Below are 16188 nucleotides of genomic sequence, written 5' to 3'. Positions count from 1 at the left end.
CATGTGTCCAACCAACGGCTGCACCGTGAGACAGGTACAGGACCTGTTACTTGCACAATCCGTGATCGCCAACTCAGGCTATACGGCCACTTGGCTCGACTCCCACAGGATGATCCTGCCCATCAGGTTGTCTCTGTCCGAGACAACCCTGGGTGGAGGAGGCCTGTGGGACGACCGAGAAGGTCGTGGCTTGGGCAGATCGATCAAACCTGTCGTGAGGAACTAGAGATGGGCCGGGCCCCTGCCTGGCGGCTTGCCATGAGGGATCCTCGTAGGTGGAAACGAGGGGTGGATGCGGCTATGCGCCCCTGCCGGCGTTAGCTCCCAAATTATGATGATGATAATGATTAATATTGTGTTATGAACGATTTGATCTCTTGTTTCAAAAACAACCCTAATATCTTGAGCAAATTCAGGAACTCAATGATCTAGCAAGATATGGAAGCCATATAAGCCATTGTCTATAGGGATTTTGTTAAGATAGCATAGGTGGGATTTCTTCTGTAAATCGATATAAGAAAAAAAAAATAAGACCTAGAGTGAACGTGAAGCATTATTCTTTCTCCTTTTATTTGTTGTGTAAATTCGCTTCGTTGCTCTTCAAACTGGTGGAAGTGGGAAAGATGTGGTGTACTAGAGTAGGTAAAAAAACAAAAAAAAAAAAAAAATTATATGTGGAAGCAGAACTTGAGGGACATCATCTGACTTCTCAGTAAAAAATTGCCAGCCCGGCTTCTCTTGCTATATGTATCCTAGATACCCCCCTCCCTCCATCGACTCATCGAGGATGATCCGGTAGGTGGGCACTGGATTAGTAGCGTCAGAAGGACAGAAGGCCTTGACATTGCAGTTGAAAATAAGGTAAAAGGTAAATCTTCAGATTCACGATGAAAATGAAAACCAGCCACGGTCCACTCACCGAATGAGAGAAAACGCGTAATGGTTCATGGTTAAAACAAATAAATGTGCTAGACATCCAAGGTAAAGCATCGTGGCAAAAAAGGTAAAATGAGAGAAGCTACTATCATCCTGTGTTTACGTAGCAAAGAATGCATGGTTTCTTTCCACTATTTCTATGCGTCGCTCTATTTACAAATAGTATTTTAACGACAAAGAAAAATATAACTCAGTGTGGCCAACATTGTGTAGAAAAGGGAATTCCCAAGGATACCAGTCTTAGCAAGATTCTGTATATTGATTTTCTAGACAGATTTTGTAGCTATCTTCTACATAAGACCACAGCACCGATAACTACGAATTAGGGAATCATCGCCTAAACTGGAGGATGGCCCCGTTAGTTGCTACAGACGGCGGTGTGCAACCCTGTATGGATTCCGAGGCTGCCAAATGGTTCTCTTAATCGTGAGTTTGCACTTGTAACTACTATGCAAGCACTTTTCGGAGGGAAGATACTAATCGAGGTCAATAGATCTCACGAAAATTAAAAATATGAATGAATCAGTTTATGGAAATTCATAGTAGAGGGTAGAGAGGGTGAGTCAATGGGCTGAGGTGGGGATTAACAAAGGTTGGCAAAGGAAGTGTGGGATTCTGCAAATATGTCCATAGCGTCTGGTGGGAATTGGCAAAAGGAGAAAGGGAGTTAAAAGGCGATTAGATCACAGATTCGCTAGAAAAGACAGAAGGGAGAGAATCCTGGGAAGGGAAGTGTAACGTAGTGCATCCAGGCGGAAGTGGAAGGAGTAATGGGGAAGGAAGAGAGGGGATGTGTTGTTAGGGAGTGGGAGGAAGGGGTGTAAGGGGAACATGAGGAGGAGGGTAGATGTCGGCAGTTACTTTGAGTGTAGAGGGAATGGGAGCAGAGAGCCTGAGGATGGATGAGGTGTAGGCATGTTATCTTGGGTCATGATAAGATGGTTTTGAATGTCTTCGAGAGTTTCTGAAGTGGAGTTGGTTGGGAAGGTCTAAGAAACAAAGGTTTTCTCATGAGGGGGAGAAGGGACCGACGTTTGAGTGGATGTAAGGGTATGCGGTAGAAGATGGGGTGGAACTTTTAGTTGAACGAGGAGGGAGAGGGGTAGGTCCCAGGGAAGTAGAGACTGGAGTGTCTGGATTTGGAATAAAAAAAAGAATTTGACTGGAAGGGGATAGAAGTGGGATGGGGAAGAGATGTAGAGACATCTAGGGAGGAAGGGGGAGTGAAGGACAATACTGGAGTAGGGAGTAAGAAAAAACTTCGTCTGCGTGCTGGTTTGAATCTGAGAATTGCCACCTCAGACCCACATTTGCAGGTAAGGCAACCCTTATAAATGCATTATGGGAGCCATCACAAATGGCACATGTGCCCGACTGTGCAGAGTAATTTGATCGATTATGACCAGGTTGGGCACATAGAGGACATCAGGCTGTGAAGCTGCAGTTTCCTAGACCTAGTGTCCTAGACGCCAAAAATTCTGACACTGACGGCTGGGGACTCATGTGGTCTGCCAGCATTGGGTCCCAGTCTCCGCCTCCAAAGCCCCCCACGACAACAACGGGCAAGGGATTGGGGGGGTGTGGAGGAGATGAAGTAGAGGATGCTGGGATAGGAGAAATGTTTTCTGGATGTTGAGTAATGACCTCGGTGGATGATTTGTATTGGACGAAGTTGACAGTAGGCATTGCGGAGGGGTAGTAGCATCAGAGCTCAGATTCATGGTCAAAGGAGAGCCTGGGGTCAGGGAATTTGGAGAATTTAATTGTGTGGGGCTAGTTGCTACAGGAGCTAGCCTCAATGCCCCTAATTAAGGTGTAAAATCTTTATCAATGGCCATGGTAAGCCTGGAGTATGTTGGGGAGAGTAGTAGTCCACCCCTCAGGGTCCCCTTGAGGGGTAAAGGCTTGACAACCAAACAGGAATACAGTACCCATGGCTTCCCAATGGGTACTGGCACAAAGTCAAAGTCAGTCGTTCATCCTTTCAACACGACTCTCACACCGTAGGGAGCGGATAGTAGAATGGGTATGAGAAGAGAAAGAAACAAAAGAGGGAAGAAGAAAAGACTGCAAAATTAGTTGAATCATTGGCTGATCTTCAGTATTGGGTCTCAGTCTCCGTCTCCAAGGCAACAACTGGCTGGGGTGGGGGGGGGGGGGGGGGGGGGGCTTAGATGCATTCTTACCTTTTCTAATATGGCCAAAAGGAAAATAAAATACTATAGCTGGACGATTTCCGAAATTTACTGAAAATATTGAAAAAAAAAAAAAAAAATCCTTAGATTCTACTTCTGTCTTAAGACTTTTGTTCTAAGAATCTTTTCCTATAATTAAGAAATATTACATCTTTCTTAAATCTTTGAAATTTTTGATAATCTTTTTCTTTCATAATGAGCTTGGAAAATGCTTTGTCTAAAAACAACATGCAGTGCAATGTTTGTCTTACTTAATAATACACAACTACATAGGTAATATACAAATAATGATTGGTATAAATGTGCATCAACAAAATTATTATTTCTTTTTATACAGAAAACACTGGTTGTAAACTGAGTACTACCTAATGTATTTAAATTGATATTCATTTTATGATATCTGCTATCAGAAGGTAAAGTTGAATCAAAGATAATTAAAGCTTCATGATTGCAGCTTGGATCATCTACAAAACCGACAACTTTGAAAATGAAAGTAAACTTGCATAGTCATAGTGGATGTAGCATTTTTTCTAGCTGGCTTTGAATGCCAATTCTTGTAAAAATGTATTTTATTATGAATATTAGTGAACAAGATCCAAGAGACATGGTTAATCCAATTAGCATGGGTTACCCTTTTCCTTGATTTTTTGGAAGCTTCATTTCTATCATCTTATTGTCTTTGATGTTATTGATATTTTAATAACAATTTAATAATCATAATATCAATAGGAATGATAATGTCAATATTAATATTATTAGAAAGAAAAACACAGTTTTCAAGGAATGAGGAAATCAGGCACAGTTACTAGGGCCAACTGAGAGACGCCTTGGTGGCTGAGCACATGTGGAGCCACCAGTCTGTAACAGGACTCACAAAAATCTAAAGGGGAAAGTACATAAACCCACAGACATTGGGTTAATGGAGAGCTTGGTATCTATGGTTCAAGCAAGGTATATGGAAAAAAAATGATGATTAAGACTTGGTAAGAAGAAAGATGGAAAGAAAAAAAAAAAAGAAAGAAAGAAAAACAAATTGCATCTTCAGTATTTTTAAGCAAACCGCCAGTTTTAGTTAATACATATAAAAATATTAGCAAATTTCATATTCAAATAATCTTCTATCATAACAATTCAAGGGCTTCAAATATTCGCCAACTGGCTATTTCTTGAACTTTTTCTTTTTGTTGATACGATTCCTGACTCCAAGACTCTCTTCAGTATCATCACCATGATCCCGCCTCTTTCCCTTCTTGCCTGTCTTTTCATGAAGTCTAGCCATTTCCTGAAAAAAAAGAAGATAGGCTCTTGAAACAATAGTATTATATATTCATAAGAACATGACTAAGCTGTATTTAGTGCTGCTAGTAATTTTCTTTAAACCTGAAACAGAATCAAACTGAAGTTCCCTGAAAGGAACCCCAAGATGAATGTTGGATACTCACAAGCTTTGCAAATCTTTCAGCTTCTGCAATCCTCTCTTCCAGTACAAGAGCCTCCTCTTTGACTGTGGGATAGACATCCAACTTGTATCCTAGTAACTTCTCTATTCTTTGGTAGACCTCCACTTCGTACTGGAAAGTTGAAAGTGACAAAAGGCTTTCAAATTCTGCTTAAAAAAATGAATCATTCTTAGTAAAATGTGTTTACAACCCTCTAAATAAATTGAACGTTTAAAATTAATTGTTTGTGTATTATAACGTGACTTCCAATTAAACAAAAAAGAAGTCAACTACATACCTGAGACACAAAAGTTATGGCAATACCAGACCTTCCAGCTCTTGCCGTTCTGCCAACACGATGAATATAATCTTTGCTATGCATTGGCACATCAAAGTTGATCACATAATCAACACTTGGGATGTCAAGTCCTCTGCAGAGTACATAAAATTTTAGTAATATTTAACCATATCATAAATTATGTATGTATATCATTTCAATATATTCTAGGCTTTTACTGCTGCTTCATTATTCATAAAATGGCATCCAAGAATTTACAGTAGAATTTTACAAGCAGAACCCACAAACAGTATTTATTATAAAATCATAAAGTAATCAATTTTACCTTGACGCCACATCTGTAGCTAAAAGAATAGACCGCTCCTTGGCTTTAAATTTATTCAAGGCACCCAGACGTTTGTTCTGAGTCATTTTGCCGTGTAATGGAATGGCTGTGAAGCCAAGGTTGCGGAGTATGAGTGCTGATTTCAGTGTATTGAGTTGAGTGGCACAGAATATGATGACAGACTGATTGCCGATTTCACTTAAAATATAAGCAAGGTACATATGCTGAAAAAAGAAAATAAGCAGTCACTGAGTGTCTTATCTATTCAAAGTAATTACGAACCTCTTTTTTATCTTTAACATTAATACTATTCATGAAACCAGTACATGTTAACATTTACTATTCCTAAGAAGAGAACATATTTATTTACATTAACCAATTTATCTTTACGAATTCACAGTCTTAAACTTACCTTGTGCTTACAGGGGATAAATATCATTGATTGCTGTAGTTTACTGACTGTCTGATATTTTGATGAAACTTCCACCTTTACTGGATCCTTTAAATGAGCTCGTTGTAGCTTATTAACCTGCAAGAAATTTATATATTTTATTTTTTTAAACTAGGACTGAATTACCACAGAGTGCAAAAGGTGTTTGTGGATAAGACTAAACTTTCGTGTAAACAGTTCTGTCTTCCATTTGTTTTATGATCACAGTAACTTTGTTAAGTGTATAATACTGACATTATAATCAAATCCTTCTTCTTCTTCGTTTTTAACGCATACTTCTTGAACATTTACTTGGCCTAATCAAAAGTACTTTACAAAATTATTTTAGTGTCAACAATGCAGACCATACTTATTTGAAATATGTTAAAAATTAACTCAGTAGGCAATAGATGATCCATCTACTCACTTTACTTGTCATGGTTGCTGAAAACAGCATTGTCGTCCTATCTCGTGACAACTGTTTCATGATCTTATCAACTTCCTCCTCAAAGTCCATGTTGAGGATACGGTCAGCCTCATCCATCACCTTTACAAAATAATTGGTAATCAATAAATGTCTTATTTCTTAGGCAAATCAACATTATCACCTATAACTTTCATCATGACCATCTTCATTATCCTCTAATGATGGATAGACCATCAATTGTTTCCTTAATATTTACCTTCATTCTGAATAATAATGAATCACATTCTACAAAGAAATAAACGATGGTAAAATGTCTTACCAGATACTTCAGTGCTTTCAGGTTAAAACCCTTCGTCTTCTCTAAGTGGTCCACAAGACGGCCAGGGGTGGCCACGATGATATGTGGTCGCTTACCCAGCTCCAGTGCTTGTTGTGTCATGTCCATACCTCCTACTACCACAACACAAGTCACACCCATGGCTTTTCCTTTAGAAAAATGCAAATAAATAAATAATTGAAGTGGAATGAACTACCTCAAATGTCTCATTTCCAGTTGATACTGAACCCTAGTATATTTATGGAAAAGGCTTTCAATTCTTTAAGAAATCTTAGTCTTCACAGGTTGTTAGGTTATAGAAATTTGACCATCTTTTTTCACTAAGCAATAACTCCTTTATCTTTATATCACTATCAGTACAGTGACAATACATTCCATCAGTTCAATCTTTTTCTAGTTAAAGTGTACTACAGACTGAAAATATATAGTTACCAAGGGCATCAAATTGTTCTTTAATCTGGAATGCTAATTCTCTGGTAGGAGTCAAGACCAGGCAGAAAAGACGCTGTGGTTGTGATATCAAAGACTGGAGCACAGGAAGTCCAAATGCTCCTGTCTTCCCTGAACCTGTTTCTGCAAGACCTATGACATCTCGCCCTGCAAAAGGAGTGTTGTATGAACAATCTTGGGTAAAGAGAAGACAAAATGTATAATGGATATTATGTTCAAAACAGTATTTAAATAAATCCATGTAGATAACTGATATGACCTATACAATTTAGCTATCAACTATATCAGGGTCCATTCTCCATAACCATAGAACAAAACCACCAAAAAGTATCATCATTTATAAAGTTATATATATATATATATATATATATATATATATATATATATATATATATAATATATGTATCTATATTTCTATCTATCTATATACATATATATATATATATATATATATATATATATATAATATATATGATATATATCTATATATCTATATATAATATATATGATATATATATCTATATATCTATATATATATCTATATATTTCTATATATATATATATATATATATATATATATCTATATATCTATATCTATATCTATATCTATATCTATATCTATATCTATATATATATATATATATATATATATATATATATAAGGGGTGGGGGGAGAGAGAGAGAAAGAGAGAGAAAGAGAGAGAAAGAGAGAGAAAGAGAGAGAAAGAGAGAGAGAGAGAGAGAGAGAGAGAGAGAGAGAGAGAGAGAGAGAGAGAGAGAGAGAGAGAGAGAGAGAGAGAGAGAGAGAGAGAGAGAGACTGTGAGGGCATCCTTGTAACTTATTGCGATATTATCATTCATTCATGTAAATGGATGCTGCATTGTTTTACAAGTTTACATGTTCCTTAATTACATGCAAAAACTTCTAATTTCACTTTCTAGAGATAACCATTTTAAACTTCCATGTACTGAACATGCAACCTTGCAAGTTTTCTACAGGATACATTAAACAGACGAGATTAAAATTATGTTTTCTGATGTATAAAATCAAAGTCTTGCAACATCAGACTAAAATCTGTACAATGGATATTATGTTCAAAACAATATATAAATAGATCCATGAAGATAACTGATATGACCTATACAACTGAAACCAGAAAATCAGAGGCAGTATTCATGAAGGGTCATAGAAACTAAAACAATCTTTAACTCCAAAATTTGTCTATGACTCTGTCTAAAGATTGTCCTTTGCTATTTGGTCTATGACTTTCACTATTGCCACATTACAATAGAACTTATAGCTACATTTTAGAAGACCATATCATCATAATTCAATGTCATAATAAAATAAAATTACTATTGCTGTGAGAGATAATAACTATAATATTACATATCTAATATTTTTTACATGTTATGTGGCACCCTTACATTTGTTAAGACTGCTTCAGCAGTGAAAGTGCACAACACCATTTGTACTTATCTACAAAACAAAATGCTGTAAACAAGGAGGAAATGCCCCAATCAACATTTGGCAATAAGTAAAATAGTGGCAGGAAAGTTTTCCACATAATTTCTGATGCAGAATTATTTTCAACAACTGCAAAATCGCAGCATTGTTGTTGGCATCTTACATGGACAACTTAAAGACAGTAATTACACATGGGACACCTCCAGATCTGTCTTAAATATCAGCCAGGTTATAAACAAAAATCAGGTGTTAATGGAATGTATCAGAGTTGTTTTTTTTCTGTCAAAGACAATTTTCAGAGTCTATGACCTTTTCTGAATACCACCCCAGGTCTTAACTGCTTTTTTTCTGGAAGTAAAGATTTGCCTATTAGGAATAACCACAACACTGCCATAGATAACAGGTTTGTGGGAATTGGTGAGTAGCTGGCTGATTAGGTAATCAAATTGCACTTTTTCTTCTGTCTCTATGATGTTTTATTACTCTTTTCTTTCATTTCTTTAATGTGTAAAAATTTCATATTATATTAGCCCCATACTTTGCTGAATTAGCACATACCTCTCCTCTACAAACTCACTTTGCTAAGAAGAAGAAGAAGAAGAAGAAGAAGAAGAAGAAGAAGAAGAGGAAGAGGAAGAGAAGAAGAAGAAGAAGAAGAAGAAGAAGAAGAAGAGGAAGAGGAAGAGGAAGAGGAAGAGGAAGAGGAAGAGGAAGAGGAAGAGGAAGAGGAAGAGGAAGAAGAGGAAGAAGAAGAAGAAGAAGAAGAAGAAGAAGAAGAAGAAGAAGAAGAAGAAGAAGAAGAAGATGAAGAAGAAGATGAAGAAGAAGATGAAGAAGAAGATGAAGAAGAAGATGAAGAAGAAGATGAAGAAGAAGATGAAGAAGATGAAGAAGAAGATGAAGAAGAAAGATCAAGAGCAGTATCACAGTGATGAGTCCTACTCCATGCCTACCTTCACTGAACCAATAACAGAAAAATGTTCTGACACCTATAAATATTGTACTGAAATGTCCATGACTAGGTAATTAATGTTTGTTAAAAAATCCCTCTCTCATTTCCAATGCTGGAGGATAGAAAACTATTCTTTAAAATAAATAGGAATCTACAATATTCTTATCAGGCTAGCTGGAATACTTGCTTGCACAGTTAAAACATTCAGTATCAGAATATAATTATTGCATAATCATCCATAATCTTCTTCATATGATTTTGTGTAGTAATAGACATGACAACCTCATAAATTATTATTATGAACTAACTATACTGTGACAATACAAAATACATCCCAAATTCCTGTTCTTCTGACACCAAGGCATTTAAATTTTAAAGATGCAATAGCAACTGTAGATCAAACATGAAAAAGAGAGAGAAAAGCAAAAGGGATAGAATGGATGCAATAATACTTTCATATTTTGCTAAACAAATATATCAATATTAAAGACGAATACGGATAAAGCTGCAATCCCAACCAAAAGGATTGATAATGATTAGTGTAATGAATTTCATTATACTTACCTTGCAGTGCTACAGGAATGGCTTCTTTCTGAATTGCTGTTGGACTTTTCCATCCTAAATGCTCACATGCAACACACAACTCATCTATGATTCCCTGCAAAGCAAAGATACATATCAGAAATTATAAGATCAAAGAAAAGTGATCCAAGGGTGAACACATGACCATTACAAGTGTTTGTTGCAATATCCACGGCCCCCATGCCTATGGTATTTAGTGGATGAATACCTGCACTCCAAACTAAAAAACATGGCTCAACATAGCCCAGGTGCTAATATAAAATTTTCCATTTTGTAATACACATCATGATACCATATCTTCTGATACAAGATTACAGGAGATGAACATACTTTGTGTGCAATAAATCTATATGACCAACCAACCGACAATTCACTCAGAATTTTCTGCTCCCTAAAAGACCAAGGATACTCACAATAAAAAAAAGCAAGACAATAATTTTTATAACAGTTTAATCAATTTTTCCTGTTCCCTAAGAGATTTTAACAGGCAGTAATATATGTCTTTCCTGTGGGCCTTAAGCTACTAAATAGAAAATGTCAATACTGTAATCATAACTTATTTCTGACAAATTAAAAAGCCAGGAAAAATGCTACTTCTTAAAAAATACCAAAATTATTCTAGAAGCTTCCAGCAAAGAAAAACAAACATCTTATGTGAAATATGGGCAACACAGAACATAGAGCTTCCACTTCATATTACTGATGAACTATCATACCCACATTTCTGTAATGAATTAGTTGTCTTGGAACTGATACATGCTACATACTGAGTGCAGGAATCATGTATTTGGATTTGCATTTCCACCTAACATAAGTTCAGTAATTAATGCCCACTTCAGACACATAATAATGCATAGACATCATTGAAAAGGAAAGTTTTCCTATGGTGGAGGTAAGTGGTTTACCAAAAATATTTTTTTCGAGAAAGGTTAGTGACCTCTGAAAACAATTTCATTTTGTCTAAGCTTAGTGATCTACCAAAGAAAATAAAATTTTATTTTATTACAAAAAGCCTAGTTTATAATGGTAAAAGTAACTAATTGTTTTAGCCGCCATAAATGTATGTTTATCTTATGAAAGCCTAGTGGTTTATCCGAGGTTGTATCCCTCAATTTGCCTGTAAATAATGTTTGTTAGGTGTTGTTTCCAGACAAAACTTACCAACAATTTCTTGCATACATATTGGTTACCTTATCCTATATATGAGTCCACAACCCCTCACACAGAAAATTCTTAATATGGCATTTCCTGTAATTTAGCATGAGGTGCTAATAACAGAGGGTAATGAGGGGGTGTTACCCCCATGTCTAGGGAATAAATATAAGGTAGGAAAGATTAGGTTTTGATTTAAGAGTCTGAATGATGGTCTGGGTTTGGGACCATCTCGGGAGGGCGCGTCACTTCCAGTAAGAAATACCACTAAGAAACATGGTCTTTACCTCGACACGCACAGCAAAATACGACCTGAAACACAGGAATACCAAGTGGACTTAAGCTGCGAGAGGTGCTTTCCACGACCTTTCACATTCATTTGTGGCGCTGCTGTTCATGCAAAAGCGCCTATAGTGATTTCCAGTGCTGTCAACTGCAACTATCTGATCTCTACAAGCACAGCATCTTCAATCTGCCCTCCCTTAGTGCGTACATACCGTAAAGATCCACAAAAAATTATTGTTGCAGTTGGTACGAAGTGCTAATGAAGAGGGGGAGGGAGGTTGTCCTCCGTCTAGGGACTCAATTGAAGGGAGGAAAGGTTGGGCTTAGCTTCTTGAGTTCGCGTGGTTCCCAGATTTTGAGACGGTCTCTGGAGGGTGCGTCGCTCTCGTTAACAAAGGCCCTAAGCACATTCATGCCCAGGAAGGCATTTTCCAACATAAACAATACTTTTGTTTATAATACCCAGCAGAGAGGATAGTCTTTTAAATCAGTGTAAACTATGCCACAATGAATAAAAGGCGTTTGGTCAATACTTTGGCCAAAAGGGAATTCAAAATATACCTAACACTTACCAAGTCTTTAAATGTTTGAGGCTGTTGGCTTTCTTCAGTTTCTTGAGCCATCGTCTGCGTGTCGTCCGAGGGCGCCGCCATGTTGGACCGCGCTGCAGCAGGTCGGCGATCAGCCACCGCAAAATTTTAGACTTGGTAATTATGTGTTGAATCCTTCGCAGCATAATTATTGTTTTCATAGGGTTGAGAAGTTATTGAGCATACACCAAAAAAACTTAAAAATATGAAAAAGATTTGAATGAAAATAACAATTAAAATTTGGTTTTCGTGTACACACACACACACACACACACACACACACACACACACACACACACACACACACACACACACACACACACACACACACACACACACACACACACACACACACACACACGCACACACACACGTGTGTATATATATATATATATATATATATATGTAAATACACATATATACATATATATAAATATATATATATGGTATATATATATATATATATATATATATATACCATACACATACAAATATATATACGCATATATGCATATATATATATATATATATATATATATGTGCCCACATTTTAAGAGTGCATTACATATACATACATACATACATATATATATGTATATATATAAAAATACACTCATATTTATACACACACGCATATACACAAAAAAAAAAAAAAAAAAATCTTAAGTAAATGTGGCACCTTCATCTCAAACCCAGTCAGCTTTGAGGGGTATTGAAACTATCAAGTAGTTTTCATTAGCTCATGATATTCATGTACTTCATTACAAGCTTCCCATCTGTCTTTCATATAGCACATTGCGTTATAGTTTTGAATGACATTTACTTCATGTTCTTCGTCCATCTGCATCTAGGGTGCCCACTTCTGGCCTTGTCTCTAGTGGATCCAGATGTTTGGTGTCGCTGAATCCACAGAGTTATGGTTGGCTTTGAAATGCCTAATCTTGATATTTCGGCTCTAGATAGTCCCCCAAGAGTAAAACGTAATTATGATGCTACGAATGGTCTAGGAGGTCTTCGTTCCTTGTATTGCCATGATAAGAGGCCCTTGCCACTCCGAAACACTATTGAACAAATGAAGCTTCATCTGTACCGAGCTTTGGAAACAACAAGTACCAACCTTTCCGAACCAACCAGCGATCGTTTCGGTTTTTTTTTATCTACTTCCGAGTAATGAAACTTTTCTTTAGCGAGTGTACGCCACAACCAACTCGACAGTAATTTAAACACACATATATATATATGTATATATGCATGTATATACATACATATATACATATATGTCCATTATTTGTATGTATGTATACATACATACATACACACGCACACACGCATACATATATATATATATATAAATATGAATATATATGTATATGTATATATACACAAATATAAACACATGTATGTGTTTTTGTAAATGGTTTATATATACACATATGCATATATATATATATATATATATACATATATATATATATACACACACACGTGTTTTTTGTGTGTATAGTATATATATGTGTATATATATATATATATATATATATATATATATATGTGTGTGTGTGTGTGTGTGTGTGTGTGTGTGTGTGTGTGTCTTTCTATCTTTATCTATGTGTATGTGTGTGTGTGTGTGTGTGTGTGTGTGTGTGTGTGTGTGTGTGTGTGTGTGTGTGTGTGTGTGTGTGTGTGTGTGTGTGTGTGTGTATGTATGTATGTCACGTATATAGGCCTATTTTATTTATACGGGTACGAACTCATATGCATACTAACTACAGTAGACATGATTTAGGTATATTATATTAGTGCATGTGAAACTGATATGTAGGAAAACAATGTTCTTTCCATGCCTATAAAACTAGAAATGAACAAGAAAACAAAACATGCGCGCGGAGGGAATCGCTGCGCTTCTGTCTTTTCTTTGTTTACATCACTCAGCTGGTCGAGTGTTGACTTCCTTGAGCTATGTCGTCGTTAACTTCCTCAGATGATCTTACGCCTCCCCTATTTCAAGTGGCATCTAATGTGGAGGGATATGGTGCCCGAGACAACACGAAGGTGGAGCGGTGTCCATTATGTAATCAGAAAACAGAGGCATTCTACTGTAAAGAATGTGTGAGGAATGGGAACTTCTATCACTCGCGAATGAAGCTGCCAGAAAGGTATGATTATTACGTTTTATGAGTTTCCAATGAATTTCGATTATTACTCTTAAATTCTCCTGTAAGAGGAGGTCTTGCTTGGGCTTTGGTGTCAGCCTTTCATTTCTTCGTGTTCATTAGATTTGTCCTGTATGCTGGTGTATTTTGGAAATCAGTTTTTATATTATGAATATTTGTCCAGGGTTCTTTCAAATGACTGCATGATTTTGTAGTCTGTCAAGGGTCAATATGTAGAAGAGGATAGTCGATTACTTTCGGATCAATTTTGATATTTTTCTGCATGAAATCCACTGCTTTCAACAATTCTAGGCATTGTTCCTTGTGAAAATGAATCGTTGAAGAGATATGATCACCATCTCCATCGACAATCTTGTTTTGATAGTCCTGATAGCAGGGGAGGGCATGAAGTATATCAGGGAAATTATTGGGTAAAACAGGACCCCCGTGGTTGTTAAACAAAACGTCCTTACCCAACATCCAACCTAACCTATCACTGTGGTATATATTCCCTAGTCAGGGGGCTCTGCCCCCTGGATCCCCGTGATAATATACGTGCCTTGCCAGGGGGCTACGCCCCTTGGACCCCCATTGTAATATATACGCCCGTATAGTAATATATATGCCTAGCAAGGGGGCTACGCCTGGGATCCCCGTGGTAGTATATGCGTCTAGAATTCACCCTCGCAATGTAAACAAGATGAGCGACTTAATCAAAATTGGGGGATCTTCTCTTTTCTTTTACATATAACACCCTCGAGAAGCATTTGCATACATATTACCATAGAAGAACTTTGTCTTGGTTTGTATTGTTCTATCATTTGATGTAGGTTTTATTACCCAACTCTGCCACTACCTTATACTACATATTGTCCAATTTCACTATTAGTGACAGAGGTTGACTATTTTTTTTTTTTTTTTAACCTATTCATGCCCTTACCTGGGACAACAATCATGGCCACTCTGCCTCTAGTGTAAAGACCAGTAAATTACCACACATATTTTGAAGACAGAGCTTGACCTGGTTCCCAATGTGACACTAAATTGCCATGGTGATTCATGAATTGCATATAAGCAGAATATAGGTGGTGGTTTGTTATTCTTTGGTCAGATTACCAAGCAGGCATGGGAGCTATGTAAGGGCTAGAGTCATTGTTGATATATTTGATAAGGGACTTTGAACTTATCATGTTTTTACTGAATATTTTCTGCACTGTATATCTATCACTGCAAGCATTATTGTTGTTGTTGAATTCATGTTATTGCTGATACTATTTATTTTGATCCATTTACCTCATTTGAAGAATATCTAAGAACATTTGAGGCTGAAACCCTTGGTTAAGTAAGACTGTTGAGCAGTTGGATGCAGATGTTGTCTGGTCTTTACTCAAGTTGAATTCTCATGTTGCATTTTATGGGACATTTTCTGCTTATGTAACTTCTCTAACTACTACTGTTAGTGTGGAGTGTTTGAGATGAGATTTTTGGTATTGTCTCTTGGACTAGGTTCACCAGTTTTGTGATTTCTATCCTTAGACATGTCAGTAGTTCCATGATGCCTCTTTCATTGGTGTTACAGTTATGATTCTATAAGAGAGCTGAGTGATCCTATCCCCTATAGCAAGGGTCGGAATTTTTTTTTTGTTTGAGAGCCAGATTAAGTTTCTAGGAGTAGCCTTTGGGCTGGAGTGCCAAAGAGAACCGAACATTACCTAGGTGTATCAAAAAATTATAGGAAAGCAGGCAAACCAGTGATTAGATTCCATGAAATTAATGAAAGAAACCCACTGAAATCATTGACTGTGCAAGTCTCAAATTTGCTCTGTCCTACACATCACTATCATGTTGAGAAGTGCACACTTACTCATTTAGTTGGCTGGGCTTTTGCGGGCCAGATTGTTACATGAATATTAAGCAGGGTGACAGGCCATGAGTTTGGACTCTTTGGGGTTGGATTTGGCCCAAGGGCCACAGGTTGCCGACCCCTGTCCAATAATATCTTCATCAGTCAGTTGAAAAGATTGTTGTTTTGATCTATTCTCATCAGGAAAGTCTACTAATGATTGAATCTGTGGGTGTAAGGGGCTCTTTAACCCAATGTCAATGGGTTTATGTACTGTCCCCTTTAGATTTTAGTGAGATTTTAGAGCTCAGCAGCAAGATGTCTAT

General features: G+C 36.9%; 2 protein-coding genes across 3 annotated transcripts in view; one reads left to right on the top strand and one right to left on the bottom strand.

Annotated features, from left to right (window-relative positions):
- Positions 1–3162: 3162 nt before the first annotated feature.
- LOC125035859 (probable ATP-dependent RNA helicase DDX47) lies at positions 3163–11990 on the bottom strand. The gene is made up of 10 exons (XM_047628161.1): positions 11849–11990; positions 9822–9915; positions 6820–6984; positions 6370–6536; positions 6051–6170; positions 5606–5722; positions 5194–5417; positions 4869–5001; positions 4574–4702; positions 3163–4413 (listed from the first exon to the last, which is right to left on the bottom strand). Exons 1-10 carry the CDS (start codon positions 11927–11929, stop codon positions 4291–4293), a joined length of 1353 nt encoding a protein of 450 aa, XP_047484117.1. The 5' UTR covers positions 11930–11990; the 3' UTR covers positions 3163–4290.
- A 1804-nt stretch (positions 11991–13794) lies between these two features.
- Positions 13795–16188, top strand: part of LOC125035822 (beclin 1-associated autophagy-related key regulator-like) — a 42538-nt gene continuing 40144 nt past the window's right edge. Inside the window, exon 1 of one of the 2 annotated variants that reach the window (XM_047628058.1) lies at positions 13795–14022. In XM_047628058.1, coding sequence (XP_047484014.1) covers positions 13826–14022 — 197 coding nt within the window. In that variant the 5' untranslated portion in view covers positions 13795–13825. The remainder of the gene's footprint in view (positions 14023–16188) is intronic. The other variant, XM_047628060.1, reaches the window with a different exon arrangement.

Source organism: Penaeus chinensis, chromosome 20 (assembly GCF_019202785.1).
Source record: "Penaeus chinensis breed Huanghai No. 1 chromosome 20, ASM1920278v2, whole genome shotgun sequence".
Taxonomy (NCBI): Eukaryota; Metazoa; Arthropoda; class Malacostraca; order Decapoda; family Penaeidae; genus Penaeus; species Penaeus chinensis.
Note: the sequence above shows the minus strand (reverse complement) of the source record. Positions and strands in the feature narration are given on the sequence as shown.